Genomic DNA, 19,942 nt, shown 5'->3' on the forward strand with positions numbered 1-19,942 from the left:
AGTGGAGTTGGCACCATTAGCAAAAATCAGTAGGTCATAGTTGTTTAGATATATATCTGGACTCTCAGTTCTGTTCCATTGGTCAATGAATATGTCTGTCCTCATGCCAGTGCCATACTGTTTCAATTGCTTTAGCTCTGTACTAAGTTTTGATACTGGTAATTGTGAGTCCGCTGATTTTGTCCTTCTATATCATGATTGTTTTAGTTATTCAGGCACTTTGCAGTTTCATATGAATTTGTGGATTATCCTTTCCATTTCTGCAAAAAATGCAATTGGCATTTTGATTGAGATTACATCGAATCTGTAGATCACTTTGGTTAGTGTTTCCATGTTAAAACTATTGTCTTCCAGTCCGTGAATACGGGATGTCTTGCCATTCATTCATTAGCTTATATCTTTGATTTCTTTTAGAAATGCGGTGTAGTTTTCAGTGTACATGTTTTTCAGTTCCTTGATTAATAGCTTTCCTATATAGTTTATTATTTTTGATGCTATTATAAAAGAAATTAATTACTAAATTTTCCCTTTTGGATCATTCATTGCTGGTACACCAAAATACAGCTGAGTTATATGTTAATCTGGTACCCTATGACTTTGATGAATTAATTTTTTATCATTAGTAGTTTTTGTTTTGCTTTTGTGAATTCTGTAGGATTTTCTCTAGGAGTATGTCATCTGAGAATAGATAAAATTGTATTTCTTTCAATTTGGAAGCCTTTATTACTTTTCTTTAAATAATAGCTCTGGCTAGAACTTCAGTAAGTATGGGATAGCATTGTAAAAGAGAGCATTCTTGTCTTTCTTCTGTTCTTAGTGGGAAAGCTTTCAATTTTTCATCATTGAATATAATGAAATAGCTTTGAGTTTTCATAAATGCTCATTACCATGTTGAGGAAGTTCTTCTCTGTATGCAGATTTTTCTGTATTTTTATCATGAAATGGTGGTAAATTTTGTCAGATACTTTTTCTGCCTCAGTTGAATATCATGTTGGCTTTTCTCTTTCTATTGTGATGTTTTATTATAATTTTTTTTTTAACATTGAGTTACCCTTGCTTTCCTGGATAGATTGCATTTGGTTATGGTATATGATCCTTTTAATAGGCTTTTGGATTTGGTTACTAGTATTTTGTAGAGGATTTTTGCATTTATAAGTTATATTAGTCTCTAGGGGTGTGTGTGTGTGTGTGTGTGTGTGTGTGTGTGTATGTATGTAGTGTATTTGCTTGGCTTTGTTATGAGGCCTAAGAGACTGAGTTGGGGTATTCTTTTCCATTTATTTGAAGAGTTTGAGAAGGAAAGTTTTTAATTCTTCATTAAATGGTGGTAGAATTCTCCACTGAAGCCTTCTGACTTTTCTTTCTTGGGAGAATTTTGATTGCTGATTCAATATCCTGTTATAAGCCTGTTCAGAGTTTCTGTTTCTTCCTAAGTCAGTTAAGGTAATTCAGATCTTTCTAGGAATTTGTCCATTTCATGTAACTTACCCAGTTTGTGGGCCTACAATTTTAAACAGTATTCTTCATAATTTTTTTTATTTCTGTAAGGTTGGTTGTAATGACTTCAATTTGATTCATGGTTTTAGTTACTTATGTCTTTTCATTTTGTCTTAGTCTAGCTGAAGGTTTTTCAGTTTTGCTGATTTTTTTCAAAGAACTAACTTTTGGTTTTGTTTCTGCTAATTTCCTCTGTGCATGGGCCACGTTGTTTCTTTGCATATGTTATTCTTCTGTTGAACCAGATAAAGAAATTATGAGAAAATTACAGACATATATTTATTAACATTTAAAAATACTTAACAAATATTACAACCAGTAGTATATTTTTAAAAGCAATATACTATAATACTCTAAAATACCAAATACATTTACCCTAGGAAAGCAAAAATGGTTCACCAGCCCAGTGCTATTAGCCACATTCATTGATGTATGATCATCTCAAAGAAAAGGAGAAAGCATTGACGAAATCCAACAACGATTCATGATAAAAAACTGTTAACAAACTAGAAATGTAAGGGAGCCCCATCAGTCTAGGAAAAACCTACAGCTAATATCATACCTAATTTGAAAAAGATTGAATTCTTTCCCCTAAGATCAATAATAGTGCAAGGATGCCTTTTTTCACTGCTTCTATTCCAGTTCATACTGAAGCCTCTGCAATAACTCAAGAAAAATAAAGACAAGATGGAAAAGAAAAAGTAATACTATATATAAAGATAACATGATCATCTGTGGAGAAAGTCTGATGGAATATAGAAAAATGCCACTAGTAACAGTGAATTTGTCAAGGTTGCTGGATACGTCATCAATGTAAATAATAAGTTGTTTCTCAAAATTAAACTAAGAAAATTATTCCATTCATAATAGCATTAAAAAAAGGTTAAATGCTTAGGAGAATTTTCACTAAATACAAGAACTATATACCTAAAACTGCAGAACATTTCTGAAAAAAATTAAAGAAGACTTAAATAAATGGAATGATATACATAGTTAAGGATTGGAGGCCTGACTATTAAAATGACAGTTCTTTCAAAACTATAGATTCTTACAATCCCAGTCAAAATACCAGATTTTTGTTCTGAAAGTCAACAAGCTTATTATAATATGGAAATGGAAAGGACACATATTAGGCAAAATTTGGGGTGGTAAGAATAATGTTTGGGAATTTCTAATACTTGATTTCAAAGCTTATTTTTTTATAGCTGTTTCATTGAAGAAAGTATTGTATTGGCATAAGAATAGATGTAAGGATAACTAAACTAGAATAGAATCCAGAAATAAATCCACAGTATAATAGATGGTTAATATATATTTGATTTCTTACAAAGGTGCTAATGCAATTAAGTAGGGGTAGGATAGTCTTTTCAACAAATGGTTCTGAAATAATTAGATTTCCATGTGGGGAAAAAGTGAACATCGATCCATATGTTATACATGGAATTTAACTTGAAATGGAACATAGACTTAAATGTAAATGTCCAAAGGTATAAAATTTCTTTAACAAAAAAATATAGAAGAAAATCTGAGTCCTGTGGTGGCTAAATATACCTTGGGATAAAAAAGCACAAATACAAAAGAAAAAAAAATACTTTATGGAAATTAAAATTTTCTGCCTTTTCAAAGACACTGTTAAAAATGCAAAAGGCAAACCATCCAATTGGGAAAAATGTTTGCAACACATACAACTTAAAAAAAGACTATCCAAAATATATAAGGAGACCAGGAATCCAATAAGAAGTGAACAAACATATAAAAAGGTATTCAGTTTTATTACTCATCAGGAAAATAAAAACCAAAATTGCTCTTTGATGAATGTAGTGTAAAAAGTTTCAGAACATTAAAAATTGAAATTGGGGCATTATGGTTGTTACTTTCTTGTAGGTATGTTTAATGATTGGGGAGCATGAGAGAGGCTTCTGAGTTGCTGGTAATGGTCCATGCCTGGATCTGGATTTTGGGTGCATGGGTGTGTTTTCTTTTTGAAATTTAATTTTATTTATACTTACAGTTATGTACTCATATGTAGCAGGTTATATTTCAATAAAAATGTTTTACCAAAATGAATAGGATTCAGACAAAGACAAACACAACCCATGAACTTACGATAATGATGTGTAACTATTATATATTTGTGAAATTCTAATTAAAACTAGGGTGAAATTGCCAGTGAGATTGACAACATTTAAAATGTCTGAAAACACTAGGATTCATGAGGAAGTGGAGCCATACAAACTCTCATCTGCTGACATAGTGTAATGTGTTGCAAATACTTGTGAAAACATGTTGATAGTACTCACTAAGGTGAACATGTGAAATTCCAGTTTTTAATAGTATGCACCATGGAAAATCTTGCATATAAACCTTATGTTCAGGGATGCTTCAGTGACAATGTAAGTAAAAGCAAAAATCTGTAAACAATACAAATAGTTACCAACGGTGTAATGGACAAGTAAGCAGTGGTTTATTCATTAGTGCAGTACAGTATAGCAGTGAGAATGAGTAAACTATCATAACGGATAAAATTTAAATGTTATTTCATAGAAAAAGGTCACAGGAAAATATATACAATATTATTGCCTTTTTCTATGTTTAGAAAGAAATGGGTTAAACTATGTATTACAGAATCAGTCATAGGAGGTTATAAACAAGTAAATAAAAGTAAATCTGTTTTGGGGAATGGGATCAAGAAAGGAAGCTTATAAGATGCTTCTAGGTAAGGGTATGGTACTATATTGTTTCTTGGCCTGGATGAAAGATTCAGGGGTATCTTTTATTATTATCATTTTGAACTGCGTTATATGTTTTTTTATGCTGTATTTCCCAGAACAGTAAAAAAGTAAATTTACTAAAATATCTTTTAGAAGCTAAAGATGAAACTGCAAGCTCCCCAACTTTTGAGACTTTTGGTTGTTTCGCATGGATGCCCTAGAGGTGGCTTCCTTATTTAGTAAGATACTAAGATATATCTAAGATCTCTGCCTACACAAAGTCTGTCAGCAAGGAAATGATTATAACAGTTCTGCAATTTCTATTTAGCCTTGAAATTGTAAAAGCACTTCTTTAAGTCTGTATTTTACAAATTGCTTTTCTAATTCAGACTGGATTTTTTTCCAGCTAATTCAGATTGAATGAATATGTGTTGTCAAAATTGTCTTAGAACTCAGAATAAAAGTCTTTCTGTAATTGACAGTAAATTAACTTTTCTTCCAGATGGAAAGATCCACTTCTTTAGGAACATCCCAGATTTCACAGAAAATGTTTCCTCTCTTGGAAATTCCGTGTGTTGATGATGGTAAAATGAAACTACTTTAGGAAGTTTTCCTTATTATAAGTACATTATTAAAATTGTTTTCTTTTTGAGACCACATAAAAAATTTCAGGCAATAGTACATATTTGCATATTATCCAGAAAATTTCACTAAAATTCCTTTTAAACAATATAATTTGGATGTTTCTTAAAGTTTCTTTTGCAGTGGGATTTTTTTTTGGTATATAAAAGTTGAACCCATAATCACAAGAACCACTAGTAAGCTAATCATCTTTATCCTATTGTGATCTAAAAGACCCAAGAAACGTTAAGTGTAGAATTTATAATGTGTTAGCTTTGGGAGGTCTTCATTATAGTAAGTTTTTTCTTTTACTTTTTATATTTTCCTTTTTTGTTATTAAAGGGAAAAAAAATCAAGCCTTAATACCTTTTATTAACATGTGAAAACTGGTAAATATTTTGTTGTCAAATATATGTTTTTTGTTAGCCACATTAGAAAGGAAAATAAAAGTATTTTTCTATTTTTAAGACTTCTAAAGTTGCTGAATGTTAAATAACAGAAATTGCCATTTGATCCTCAGTTTTCTAGAGAATGTTTTCCTTTCTGTGTACTGACTAGGGTGAATGAGCAGAATGAAATATTTGTGAGATCATCGACCCTAAATTCAGTCTTAGTTCGTAGGGATATACTTCAAACGGTTTTAGTTTCCTTTAAAGCTTCCTGTAATGGTTTCACTAGATTTTGAGTCCTTTTTAATAGCGTGTTCAAGAAATTTCTCATATATATATTCATGCATATGTGAAGTAGTTCTTGATCTCAGTTTCTCCATTCAAATTTCAGGGCCTACCTTCACTTTTAAGACTGCAGAGTTTATAACTAAGTCCTATTTTGCTTTCCATATAGAAAGAGCCTATTAGTGTGTTCCTTAAAGTATTCATTATGTATGTAATAATCGGTATTCGCATTTGCTATAAAATTTGCAGTTTTTTACCGGTTTTTAGACTAGTGAGATTTTAAAGGTGATGTTCATTAAGCTAAAGATTGCATATTGTGATGTTTTCATACTTCCTTTTTGTAATCAAGAGTGTTATTTTTTCAGATGTAGTCTCTATTCTTTTCCATTTATTTTCTAATCCTTACATTCAGTTTTTTGAAATAGTGTTTTAGTGTTCACATTTATTTTAGAAAAAAATACTAAAATGTTATTGTTAAATTAGTCATTTTGATTATTTACTTTAAAAATGTTCTGTGATATTTAGATTCAGAGGAGGAGTTTTTTGATGCAGTATGTAGTCCCTTGGAAGAGCCTCTTCAGTCTCCAACTGGAGTTGAAAGTCCTCAACAGAAAAAGCCATACTGTTCAAAAAATATGATTGAGTATAAAATAAGATTTGAAGTGCCAGAGGTATGTATTGTATGTTTCATGGTAAAATTAATATGGCTTATTTAAATTGTTGGTCATTTTTTACTATTCATGGCTCTTTAAAATGCTGAATCCAGACATTGCTTTCTGGTTCTCCTTCCTATTTGAAGACTAATTTCCTTCATCAAGAATTAAGGGTTTAAGTGTATTGTGTTTATTCAGTATATATTTATTGAAAATAATTACTTGTACAATGTAAGTTTATTGTATATGTGTATGTATAAAAATCTATCCTAAATTTTAAGTACATATCACTCATATCCTATGTATACCTCCCATACCCATATATAACCACCATCTCCATATGCATTTTTTTGTTTTAGGTAGTGGTAGTTTCTTTTTTCTTTCTTCTCCAGGTTTTGATTCAATTTTGTCAACTTGTTGGAGATTGTGAACTACCTGTGGTAGAAATTAATGTCTTAGGATTGGGCACAGACATTGAGCTTAGAACATTTGATTTGAAAGCAAATGCCTTTTTGAAAGAGGTCTGCTTAAAATGCCCCGAATACTTAGGTAAGAATCTGTTTTAAAAAATAAATTAAATTTATTGTTTGATTACCTTCTAGAGAGTCTTAAATTCTCTAGGCTTTTAGTCAGTACACTTGATAAAATAGTCTCAAAGAAATATTATGAGTTAGTCTTTACCTTTCATATTGTACTTTGGAATCTGGGGGTACACCAGAGAGAAAATAAGGATAATTTTTCTTTAAGGAAAATAAAATAGTCATGGTTTAACTTTAAATCTACTTAACTGAATACTAAAATACTGAATTTGTTTCCTATTAATATTGTATCAGTTTACCACAAATTTATTAACGTGTAGATCAGATGTCTGACACAAGTATTAACAGGCAAAAATAAAGGAGTCAACAAGACTTCCTTTTTGGAAGCTGTAGGGGACATCTGTTTTCTTGCTCACTAAGATGTTTGCAAAATTCATTTCTATATGTTTTAAGTCTGTTTTCTTGCTGTCTATAAGATAAGGGCTGGTCTTAGCCTCCTATAGGCCTATGTCCTTGCACATAGTTTTTTATATCACAGAACCATTATGAGGTGTTAGATCCTTCTTGTGCTATAATCTCTCTAACCTTTCTTCTGCCTTTTGCTTCCACTCTCAAAAACTGAAGTAATTAGATTAGGTGCATTTGGACGATCCAGGATAATTTCCCGTTAATCCTAACCTTAATCACCTCTGCAGTGTTCCATTTGCTGTATGAGATAACATAGTTTCAGGTTTTGGGGGATTAGAACACGGACATCATTGTGGGAGGAGTAATTATTCTGCCTACCACAAACAATTTATATCCCAAATCATAACATATAAATTATATGATATCTTAGAAAATATTTCTGTTTGCTGAGGCAGGGATTTAGAAGCATATTATTTTTGTTTCCTCCTTTACATTTTGGGGTTTTTCCTTAAAACATAATTCTGAATGCTTCATCAATTCCATCAAAACGTTAAGACAGACTGTTCACTTCCAATTTGGGTAGTTCTTATTTCTTTTTCTTGACTAATTTCTCTGGCTAGGACTTCAATAACTACATTAAATAAAAGTGGAAAGTGTAGGCATCTTTGTTTTGTTCCTGATCTTAAAGGAAAAGCTTTCAGCTTTTCACTGTTGAGTAATAGGTTAGCTGTGGGCTTGTCATATATGGCGTTTATTATGTTGAGATAACATTCCCTCTATACCCACTTTGTAGAAAGTTTTTATACTAAATGGATGTTGAATTTTGTCAGATGCTTTTTCTGTATCTGTGAGATGATCATGTGGTTTTTGTCCTTCATTTTGTTAAAGTGGTGTATTATGTTGACTGATTTGTGGATATTGAACCATACTTGTATCCTTGGAACAAATCCCACTATATCATGACGCTTGAGACTTTTAATGTATGGTTGAACTTGGTTTGCAGTATTTTGTTGAAGATTTTTGCGTCTGTATTCATCAGGGATATTGGCCTGTAACTTTCTTTTCTTGTGGTGTCTTTGTCTAGTTTTGGTATCAGGGTAATGCTGACCTCGTAAAATGAGTTTGGAAGTGTTTCCTCTTCTTCTTCTTTTTTTTTTTTTTTAAAGAAGAGTTTCAGAAGGATTGGTATTAGTTCTCTTCAAATGTTTGATAGAATTAATCTGTGAAGCCATCTGTTCCTGACTTTTTTGTTGCTGTTGGGAGCCTTTGATTCAATCTCCTTATGAGTTATTGCTCTGTTTAGGCTTTCTATTTGTTGATGATTCAGTCTTGAAAGGTTGTATGTTTCTAGGGATTTATCCATTTCTACTAGGTTGTCCAGTTTGTTAACATACAAATATCTGTAATAGTTTTCTATGATCCTTTATATTTCTGTGGTATCAGTTGTCATGTCTTCTTTTTCATAATTGTATTTATTTGAGCCCTCTTTCAGTGAGCTTAGCTAAAGTTTTGTAAGTTTTGTTTATCTTTTCGAAGAACCAACTCTTCAGTTTCTTTGATCTTTTCTATTGTTTTCTTAGTTTCTATTTCATTTATCTCTGCTGTTTGTTAGTTTTTACTTCTTCTAACTTTGGATTTTATTCTTTTTTCTAGTTCCTTGATGTGTAAAATCAGGTTATTGACGTGAGATTTTTCTTGAGGTAGATATCTGTGCTCTTCTCTCTTAGAACTGCTTTTGCTGCATCCCATACATTTTGGTATGTTGTGTTCCCATTTTATTTGTCTCAGGGTATATTTTTCTTTTTCTTTCGATTTATTAATTGACCCAATAGTAAAACTGCCACTATTTGCAGAAGATGTGATATTATATGTACAAAAACTCCAAAGATTCCACCAAAAAAAACTGTTAAAACTAATAAATGAATTCATGAAAGTTGTGGGATACAAAATCAACATAGAAGAATTGATTATATTTCTTTTGTTGTTGTTGTATTTCTATACATGAGTTAAAAAATATCAGAAGAGAATTAAGAAAACAGTGCCATTTACAATTGCATCAGAAAGAATAAAATACCTCAGAGTAAATTTAACCAAGGAGGTAAAAGGTTGTTATCAAATTGGTGGGCAGAGTTGATAATAGTATTTCTTTATTCTTTTAATGTTCATGATACCTATAGTGATGTCCTCTCTTTCATTGCTGGTATTAATAACTTGTGTTCTTTTTTTTCTCCTTAAGTTAGCCTTGCTAGATATATAACTTTTTGTTGATTTTTTTCAAAGAACCACTTCAGTTTCTTTGATTTTCTCTAATTATTTCTTACTTTTAATTTCATTGACTTCTAATCTAATTTTTATTATTTATTTACTGTTGCTTACTTTGGATTTATTTTGTTCCTCTTTTTCTAGTTTTCTAAGGTGTGGAAGCATAGATTCTTGATTTTAGATCTTCTTTTCTAGTATATGTATTCAGTGTTATATATTTCCCTTTAAGTACAGCTTTCATTGTGGGCCACAAATTTTGATTAGTTGTGTTTTCATTTTCATTTAGTTCCAAATGTGTTTTAGTTCTTCCTTCGATCCTTCTTCTTTGACCCATGTGTTATTTAGAAGTATTGTGATTTTTTTCTCCAAGTATTTTGGAATATTCCAACCATATTTGTTATTGATTTCTGTTTTAATTCTGTTGTGGTCTGAGTGCAGACATCATATGATTTCCATTTTAGAAAATTTGTTAAGGTGTGTTTAAAGGCCCAGATGTGGTTGATCTTGGTTAATATTTTATGTGAGCTCAAGAAGAAGGAATATTCTGCTCTTGTTGGATGAAGCATTTGGTACATGTTCATTACATCCAGTAGCTTGATGATATTACTAAGTTCTGTGTCCTTACTAATTTTTTGTCTGCTGGATCAGTTCATTTCTGATAGAAGGTTGTGAAGTGTTGTAATATGGTAGTGGGTTTGTCTGTTTCTCCTTACAGTGTTACCATTTTTTTTGCTCCCCATTTTTAGATAAATACACCTTAAGGATTGTTGTGTCCTAATGGAGAATTGACCCCTTTATCATTACTAAATACCTTTCTTTATTCCTGATAACTAATCCTTGCTTTGAAGTCTACTCTGTCTGAAAATTAATATAGCTATCCCTGCTTTTTTCTTATAAGTGTTAACATAATATATTTTCCTCTGTCTACTTACTTTCATTATAAGTAGTTTTATATTTAAAGTGGGTTTCCTGTAGACAGTATTACTTGAGTCTTGTTTCTTTGATCCACTTTGGCAATCTTTGTCTTTTAATTGGTGCAATTAGATTCTTGATGGTCAAAGTGATTATTGATACAGTTGGCTTTAAAATTTTTTTTTCTTAAAATTAGTAGGGCTTTACCTTTGTTATTGAGACCACATAAATGTGTTCTATTTACATGTGTATAAAAATACTTTACTCTTGGCTGTCCTAGAATCCAATATTCTTTTAATGGTTGACTTTTTAATGTTTTTAAGTTAAGTTTAAATGGAAACTGTCTTGTGAAATCCTTTAAACTCATTTATGAATTTTTTCCCCACTGAACTGAGATACTGTAAGTAACGGAGTTAGAGAACTAAAGTAAAAATGAACTATCTATGGGGATAAGAAAGGTAAGGAGTATGCTTATATACATCCCAAGGATTTGAGAAAGCCATCTTCTCTGGGAACTCATTCCTAGGCAAATGATGTCAGTTAACTGGTGTAATGAAAATTTCCCTTTTTTGCCAGCCCTGGATTAAATGTGATTTTTGTATTTTGGGAAGCAAATTAAGTGTTGTGGCCTGAAAACTCAGTGATAGGACTTGATTTATACATTATAGTTCCATACTCTATCCTTGTTCTGTAGCCCTTGAGAATTTGCATGTGGTGGATTGTGTTATCTCTTCCTGAAAAAATTACCATACCTACAGGATACAGAGTTCTGCTTTCTCACGCTCCTTATATCAAGAAAGTTTACTCTGGTGATTTGAAAGAAAAGTGAACCAGTTTGATAGTGTTCTCCAGTAATCCAAAAGTATTACAGCAGTTGTTAATATTTCTGTTTTTTCTAAATTTTTGTTTTCCCAAGAGCAAAGGATTAGAAAACCTTTGCACACATAATTCAGGATATACAATTATCAGTTCACCCATTTCTGTGATGTATTTGCTTCTGTTTTCTTAGAAGGAGTAGGAAGAAGTGAATGAATAGTACAGTTTCTTACACAAAGTAAATGATCAGTAGTTACTCAGTGAACGAACAAATGTGTGAAAAAAGTGGGGACCTTCTTAACGATTGAAATGTGATTAGTATCTACAGTAGAAGACTAGCTTAAGTGCTAATAAGCTTTTGAATCTGAGGGATTTGGTGGAAATATGTTGCATTTTTTTTCTCGAGAGTATGATCGGTTTGTAGTCCTTTCTTCCAGTGTCTAATTACTGATTTCTAGCAGCCTTAAGGAATTTGGTGATGATAGTAGTAAAGACTTTATACAAAATACTTTTCTACAGCAGGTTCCTCAATTATTTTCTTAGATTTTGAGCAGAAGCAACAACACAACTAGTAAAGACTGATAATAAGGCAATTGACCTTGTTTTAGTCTAAACTGATATACCAAAAAGCGTAGTTTCTCATCAAATACTTGATGTGTTTTTTCAGTTAAGTTTTCAGAGATTCTGACAGTTTTCTTTCTAGCTATTTCTGTGGCTCAGAGCCAGAATCTCTTCATGTCCTTTCATTGTTCCTAATAACCATTCTGTTTTTTCTTTAACTAATTGCTACTTTTTCTTACCTTACTTCCTATCTAGGTTTAGGAGGGTTAGCATCTTCAGCATTGTGGCATAAGAGAAGGGAAGCTAATTGTGAGAAGAAAACATTTTTAGAGTTGAAAGTAAAGGAGGTGGGGCTTGGGTAATATAGAAATCAAGGCTCAGAGCTGATAGAGGAAATCCTTCTTTTCCAATTTTATAATTATTAATATTGCCTGCATTTATTTTCCATTTGTTTTCCTATAAAATAATTTAGAAATTATTTTTAGATGAAAATATGAAACCGGTTTATTTGATTACAACACTGGATAACACAATGGAAGATCTGTTAACACTGGAATATGTGAAGGTAAGTAGTCTCATTTATGCACTTGCCATGGTAAGCATACTGCTGAATTGTTAGTCAGGTTTTATGAGTAGCAGTATTCAGTTTAATCTTCATTGTAATGTGATCTCTTTAACTCCTAAACTTTAAGATTTTTTTTGTTTTGTCATCCTCTATTAGATACTTGTGATTTGTAAATACTTCATATAGCAAAACAATAAGCAGCCCATGATTAAGTAGAAATGACTTACAGTTCGGCTTTTCCCCCCATCAGGATATCAACAAACTTTTCAGCCTTGATTGAATTTATTGTGGTATAGGATACAAGATGAGGCTTTTACTTGATTTCCGACTATTGTCTGAAGTTACTTAATTATCCTGCTATCAGTGACTCCATTTCTTTCTTGATGATTAATGATAACCATTTCATCATTTATTAAGTTTTTATGTGTACTGTGGTTTACACATGAGTTAGTCCTTGTTTTCATTGACTTATTTTTATGTAAGTGCTGCATTATTTTAAAAATTACATAACTTAAGAATAATGCTGAATGAGCAGTGTATCACTTTTAAGACCATTTTTATTATTATTGATGTGGATATTTTAGGGGTTTTGTTGTTAATGAATTAAACCACTTTTATATTATAAAAGTGTTCCAAATTTAAAGATAACACAGAGTGTTTGATCCCTGGTGGACAGTTCTGTCAAAACTTTGTTTTAACATACAGGAAGATTTAGGAAAGACTTTACACAGTTGTCAGTGACTAAGTGATTGTCTTCCACATGTCGTAATATCTAAATTTTCACTCTTGATAATAAGCAAGATAGAATGTAACGTTTATTGAATACTTGCTGTGTGCCAGGGAGTCCTAAATTTAACCAGATTTCATTTGTTCTGGTGAAGCAGTTTAAGTAATAAATAGCTGGAAAAATTATATAAATATGTATTAAGACTGTCATGTAATTATATATATGTATGTCTTCTTATAATAATCTAAGAGATTTGTTTTTTTTTTTCACTTTGTATAGGCTGAAAAGAATTTACCCAACTTGAAAAGTACCTATGACAATGTCGTGCAGCTGATTAAGGTATAAGTGAATAAAATTTGTTTTTTAATTAGATACTGTATTTCAAAGCACATATATTACAAAAATTATTTTATAACTAGAACTGTAAGATCCTTGAGGATAAAAACTGAATATTGTAAATTATAGCTTTTATACTACAAAGAACACAGAGCAGGCAAACATTTATTATGTTACTAAAATCAGCTTTGTTCTTTAGGTGAATTTTTCGTCTTTGGATATTCATTTACATACTGAAGCACTTCTGAATACAATAAATTATTTTAATAATACCCTTCCACAATTGGAGGAAAAATCAGCCCCAATACACGTTGCGGAGACCGAAGACAAAGGAGAGGTTATTAAAAAAATACGTATGTTTCTTTAAAATGCAACTTCAAATTTTTACTGAGTAGTAGATCAGTAAATTTTGGCTCTCACTTTATTATTAACCTATAATATAGGCTTGAGAATTCTGTTATCTAGATTAATATCTAGAAAGACTCATTATATTCCAGGTTAATTTTAGAAAATAATAGTCAAGTGATTACTGCTGAAGAAAAAGTGGCTTTTATCTTATTCTTTTTAGTTGAAGATTATACAGTAGAAGTATTTAGATTAAAATTCATACATTTAGTATTATTTTAGATTAGGAAAATAGAACAAAATTTGAATAATGTGGAAATTTTTTAATCTGAGTGCTTTTTTTAAAGCAGTCAGAAGTTGCAAGTTTGATATCAACAAGTATCACCTTAAAATCATTGAATAACAGAAGATTTATGATTTTACAACTGCAGTTTCTTAGTTTCAAATATTATTTCATCTAGGAACTGTTTTTGTTTTGTCTCTTTGTTTTCATTGGATTTGATTGTTTTTAAAATTCCTAATTTAGTAGGTAATATATATTGCTTGCTTTCAGTTAAATTGCAAATCAGGTTTTCCTCCAGTAGTATCATTATTCGTTGTGATACTTCAGTTTGTTATAAATGTATTAAGGTAACTACTAAAAGTTTTTTCTTATGTTTTACAGTATGATTTTCTTTTTGCAGCTTTAAAACTATCCAAGAATGAAGATATTATTACTTTGCAGATTTTAGCAGAGTTATCGTGTTTACGGATATTTATTCAAGATCAGAAACATAACATTTCAGAAATTAAGATTGAAGGTAATTAGATTTGAGAAAAAGTAAATTCCAGAACTATTAAATGAAGAAAAAGGAATTTAATCATTTGTTTTATTCCCTTAGGGCTTGATTCTGAGATGATTATGAGGCCTTCAGTGACTGAAATAAATGCAAAGCTAAGGAATATAATTGTTTTGGATTCTGATATAAATGCTGTATACAAAAAGGTATGACTTTGTTTCTGTTAATCAGCATTATTAAATATAATTGTCCTTTAAGATTGGTCATAGATATAAATTAGCCATAGGATATTAACAGTGTGTCTTACTATGTCCATAGGCTTTGGAGTTAGGTGTAATTGGATTCTTACTTTAGCCCTGCTCCTCAGTAATTGTGTGGCCTAATCTTGAAATCTGTTTATTTGTAAAATGAGGATTAAATGTCTCGTAAATGAAAGTAGTACAAGTAATACCGCTAGAACCTAGTTATAGGGAACTGTAGGGCAGGGTGAAGGAGTAGCGAATGCTTTTTTTACTTTTTGCTCTTTTGAAATACTGTGAACCTTGTAATGCATTTCACATTTCAACAGCAGAGGGTATGAAGTCAGATAGATTTTTTTTTTTAAGTTTATTTTCATGGCTACTTAGTAATATAGCACTATAATGTTAAAAGAGTCCTTTGAACTAGGTGGCTAGTGGTTGAAGGATAGGCCTTTTGTTACTGGGTGCAGTTTTGTGGTATTTGGAAACGTTTTATTTTGAAATATAGCATATACACAAAAGCAAATAATGTAATTTAAAGAACAACAGGAAAACAAATACTTTTATACCCAACTCTCAAGCCAAGTAATAGAACATACCTCAGGAGTCACCAATATGTCCTAACTTGACTCTCTCCTTGCATAGTTAACTATGTCCTGATTTTTGTATTTTTTATAAGTGATACCAAATATATATGAATCCTTAAATAATAGATTGTTCATCTTGCACTCCTCCTTTTAAAGGGTATCATATTTTATATATTTTTTGTCTTACATCTTGTCATTTATTATATTTTTGAGATATATCCTTGATGATGTGTGTAAGCATCATTTATTCATTTTTATTACTGTGTAGTATTCCATTATACGAAAGTACCACTGGTTATTTATTCATTGTTCTGTTAATATTTGGATTGTTTCTACTTTTTTATTTTTATGAGCATTGCTACTGTAACTAGCCTTGTACATGCCTCCTGATATACTCTTGGACATATCTCATGCAAATATTTCCAGAAAACCTATTTCTAGTGACTGCACACGTACTCTCAAGAGCAGTGGGAGAGAGTTGGTATTTCATTTAAATGCCAGTGCTTGAAATTGTCAGACATTAAATTTTTTGAAGATCTGGAGTATATAATATGGTATTTCTTACCACTAATAAAATTGCACATTTTTCATATATTTATAGACTATGCTTACTCTTCTATGAAATGCCTATTAGTTTAACTTAGGTGTCAGCAAATGTTTTCTGTTAATACCCAGATTGTAAATATTTTAGGCTTTTTAGGCTTTGTGGGCCATGCATTTTTTGTTGCAACTATTCAGCTCTGGTGAAGGTGACCATAGATAATTTGTAAATGAGTGATTTGTCTGTGTGCCAATAAAATTTTATTTTATACATAACAAATGAAAAATGAAATTTTATATAATTTGCTTCTGTCACAAAATATTGTTCTAATTGAGACATTTGTTACCCCTTATCTACATCTGGTGTCTCCTAGGCCATAGCCTATGTGCCCTAAACTGTGTCTTATGAAAATTCCTTCTCTTCTATTGGGCTCAAGGCAGATAGTCACAGGTCACTCATGTGACTTACGAAAGATACTCTGTTTTTATTAATTAATTTAATGGTATTGGGATATTACAGTCAACAAAAGATGCAAAATCCTTCTCCTCAAGGAGTAAATAACCAATATATATTCAGTAATAGAAAACAATATTAGAGCGATAAGTACTTTGAAAACCAACAGAGTAGGATAATATGATATTGATCTGAATGGTATTTTATCAGGAGATGCCTCTCTGGAAGGAACATTTGACAGAAATCTGAATCAGTTTATAGAGGAAATAACAACTATCGCGGCCTTGTGGCAGAAAGGTTCTCAGCATGTTTAGGAGGTCGTAGGGGTCTCAGTAACCCTTATGTTGATAGAATTTTAATTTCCCCCCCTTTTTTTCCCTTCTTATAAGTAGGCTTTACAATATATACTTACAATTTATGCATAGTAAGATTTATCCTTTTTAGTGTATAGTTCTGTGAATTTTGACAAACACAGTTGCTTGACAAAGTAGATAAATTCCAATACCTTAAGGATATGGATTAGATCTATCACCTCCACAAATTTACTTCTGTCCTTTGTAGTTATCAGTGTAGTTTTGGCTGGTACAGAATATCATATAAATGGGAAACTATAGTATGTAGTAGTAGGTTCTTTCTTAGCATATGAGATTTTAATTTTTATCTTTTCTCATTTTTTTCCATCAGTCTAGCTAGAGATTTATCAGTTTTATTAATCTTTTCAAAGATCCAGCTTTTGGTTCAGTTCAGTGTTGTTTGCAATTTCATTTATTTCTGCTCTTGTTAATTTTCTTCCTTCTGCTTTCTTTGGATTTAATTTGCTCTTTTCCTAGTTTATTAAGGTGGAAGCTTAGATTATTGATTTGAGATCATCCTTGTTTTCTAATATAAGCATTTACTGCTATAAATTTTCCTTTAAGCACTGCTTTAGCTGCAACCCACATATTTTTATATGTTGTATTTTTATTTTCATTCAATTAAAAATATTTTCTCATTTCTCACGTGTCTTTATCTTTTACTCATGGTTTATTTAAAAGTGTGTTGTTTAATTTCCAAATATTTTGAGACTCTTCAGATCTTTCTGTTACTGATATCCAATTTAAATTTATTTTGGTCAGAGAAGAAACTTTTTTGGTTATTTTAAACTTATTGATGTTTATGGTCTAGAACATGCATAATCAACACCGATGGACGTTCAAGTATACTTGAAATTAATGTGTATATTCTGCTGTTACTGGGTTGAATGTTCCATAAATGGCAATTAGAGCAAGTAAGTTGGTTAATAGAATTGTTCAGGCTACTGATTTTCTATTTACTGGTTCTGTTGATTATTGAGAAAGGATTGTTGAAGTTTCAACTGTGATTTTGTCTATTTCTCATTTTGGTTCTCTCAATTTTTGCTTCATATGTTTTGGGGATACCATGTTAGGTGCATACACATAGAGGATTTGTATGCCTTCTTGGTAAATTGACCTTTTTGTCATCATGCAGTATCCCTCCTCATCCTTGGTAATTGTCCTTATTCTGAAGTCTACTTTGATAGTAATACAGCCACTCCAGATTTCTTTGCTTTAGTGTTTGCATGGTGTATCTTTTTCTATCCTTTAACTTTTAATCTGTGACTATATTTAAAGTGGGTTCTTATAGGCAACATATACTTCAGTTTTGCTTTTTTATCCAGTCTGACAGTCTGTGACTTTAATTTTGTGTTTAGGCGATTTAAAAAAAATCCAGTTCTTGATATGGTTGGATTAAAATCTGCTGTCTCTCTAATGGATGTCTATTTTCTAGTTGTTTTGTTCATTCTGTCTTTTGTATTGCCCCTTGCTTTTTTTAAACCTCATTTTGGGTGTAGATCATTCATTTTATGATTTCCTTTGGGTTTACAATACATACTTTTAATCACAGTCTACTTTCCAGTAATATTTTACTGGTTTATGTAGTGTAGTGTATCTAACAACAGTATACTGTCAAGTTCTGTTTTTTGTATTTCAGAATATTATTGTATAACGTTTTGCTTTTGTGCATGCTGAAAATCCACAATACATACCGACTGATTCGGGTTTAGTCAGTTTTCTTGAGAGCAATTAATTTTTCACAAAAGATACATTTATTTTCATTCTAACCATTTCTGGAACTCATTTCTTCATGTACCTTCAGAATTCTGGTATTTTCATTTCTACCTGAGGAACTTTATCATTTCTTATAATGCATGTTTACTGGTTTTAAATTCTTTCATCTTTTGTAGGGTGGAGGGATAGGAACTCAGTGGGGTAAAGCTTTTATTTCACTTTCATTTTCTGAGTGATGTTTTTGCTAAGTGTAGAGTTCTGGGTTCACATAGCTTTTTCCCTCTTTCAAACTGTTAAAAATGTGACTCCACTATTCTTTGTTATACATGGTTCTGATTAGAAGTCAGCTATGTATCTTTGCTCCATTGTATGTAATTTCCTATCTTTATCAGACTTCCTTCAGAATTTGGTGTGTCTGAGTGTATGTAAGTGTGTTTTCATATTGTCCTGTTTGAAGTTCTCTGAGCTTTTTGGATCTTTCAGTATTTTTTATATCTTTTCAAATAGTTCTGCTTTCATCTCCCTCCCTCTCTATCCTCTGCTTCGTCCTCTTCTGTCTCCATCTCTTCCCTGTTCTTCTTCCTCTTGGGTTTCAAAAATTCTTATTAGATTCCTGTCAGAGATTGTCGCACAACCTTTGGATCTTCTGTTCAACTTTTCCCCCATTCTTTTCTCATGTTTCAGTTTGGATAAATTCTCTTGGCCTACTTTTAAGCTCAATGATTTTGTCCTTGGCTCTGTTAAATATACTGATGAACCCATTAAAGGTATTCATCTGTTACTGTGTTATTTCAATTTTTAATATTTCCCTTTGACTCTTTTTTTCTATTTTCCATTTGTCTACTCATATTCTTCATCTGTTCATTCATATTTTCCACTAGAAGCATTTACCATATTAATCATAATAATTTAAAATTCACTGGCTGAAAGTTTCAATATCTGTGTTATAGGCAAGTCTAGTTCTGATGATTGTCCTTTGTTGTTTATTTTTTTCCTGCTTTTTGGGATGTTTCCTAACTACTGATTGAATGTCAGACACATAATATAAGTTAGTAGAGACTGAGGTCAACAGTATTTATGTCTGGAAGTGGATATGCCTCATTTTTCTGCTAGTCCATTAGTATAGGGGGTTGAATCAGTTTAATGGAGAGCTAAGCTAGGTTTGCATTTTCTTGTTTAATGTGAGTCCCTTCAGTAACCCACTGCTTCGCATTGCTTTGGCTATGTCCTGTGCTTTGGGTGGGGGCTTTGTTGTTGGGGAGTACTGCTGCATGCCATGATTTTGACTTTCCCTCTAATCTTGTACCTCAGAAAGTTCTCTTTCCATACTGTTAGCTCTTCCCTTGATGTTAAGAGTCTGTTGCTGCTTTTTCTCAGTGCTTGCTACCTTGATAGTGAGTATTTAGGGAAGTAGGGGTGGAGTAGGAAGATGTTTTAGGTAGGCTCGTCAGTTGTCCTAGTTCAGGTTTAGTCTATCCAGGCCTGTTTCTCCAGGTCTCAAAAATGGGGCGTTCTTGGTGATTCTGTTCATCTCTCCCAAGGCGTTTGACTCAGTTTGTTGGTAGCTCCTGTGTGGGAGAGAATATCCTTTCCTGCTCCAGTAGAAGATGCCCTGTACGGTCTGGGTTTCTTCCCTCAGGTGTTAGA

At 31.7% G+C, this 19,942-nt stretch overlaps 1 protein-coding gene across 4 annotated transcripts in view; it reads left to right on the forward strand.

The window, feature by feature from the left end:
- VPS13A (vacuolar protein sorting 13 homolog A) overlaps positions 1-19,942 on the forward strand; it is a 201,709-nt gene that overhangs the window by 72,364 nt on the left and 109,403 nt on the right. For all 4 annotated transcript variants that reach the window (XR_006724182.2, XM_010952785.3, XM_010952786.3 and 1 more), the window contains exons 24-31: positions 4,711-4,792; positions 6,029-6,174; positions 6,549-6,705; positions 12,140-12,219; positions 13,226-13,285; positions 13,482-13,635; positions 14,311-14,427; positions 14,509-14,612. Coding sequence is in view for 3 of the 4 variants with exons in the window: in XM_010952785.3 (XP_010951087.1) it covers positions 4,711-4,792; positions 6,029-6,174; positions 6,549-6,705; positions 12,140-12,219; positions 13,226-13,285; positions 13,482-13,635; positions 14,311-14,427; positions 14,509-14,612 (900 nt within the window). In the remaining variant the exon portion in view is untranslated. The remainder of the gene's footprint in view (positions 1-4,710; positions 4,793-6,028; positions 6,175-6,548; positions 6,706-12,139; positions 12,220-13,225; positions 13,286-13,481; positions 13,636-14,310; positions 14,428-14,508; positions 14,613-19,942) is intronic.

This window comes from Camelus bactrianus, chromosome 4 (genome assembly GCF_048773025.1).
Source record: "Camelus bactrianus isolate YW-2024 breed Bactrian camel chromosome 4, ASM4877302v1, whole genome shotgun sequence".
Classification (NCBI taxonomy): domain Eukaryota; kingdom Metazoa; phylum Chordata; class Mammalia; order Artiodactyla; family Camelidae; genus Camelus; species Camelus bactrianus.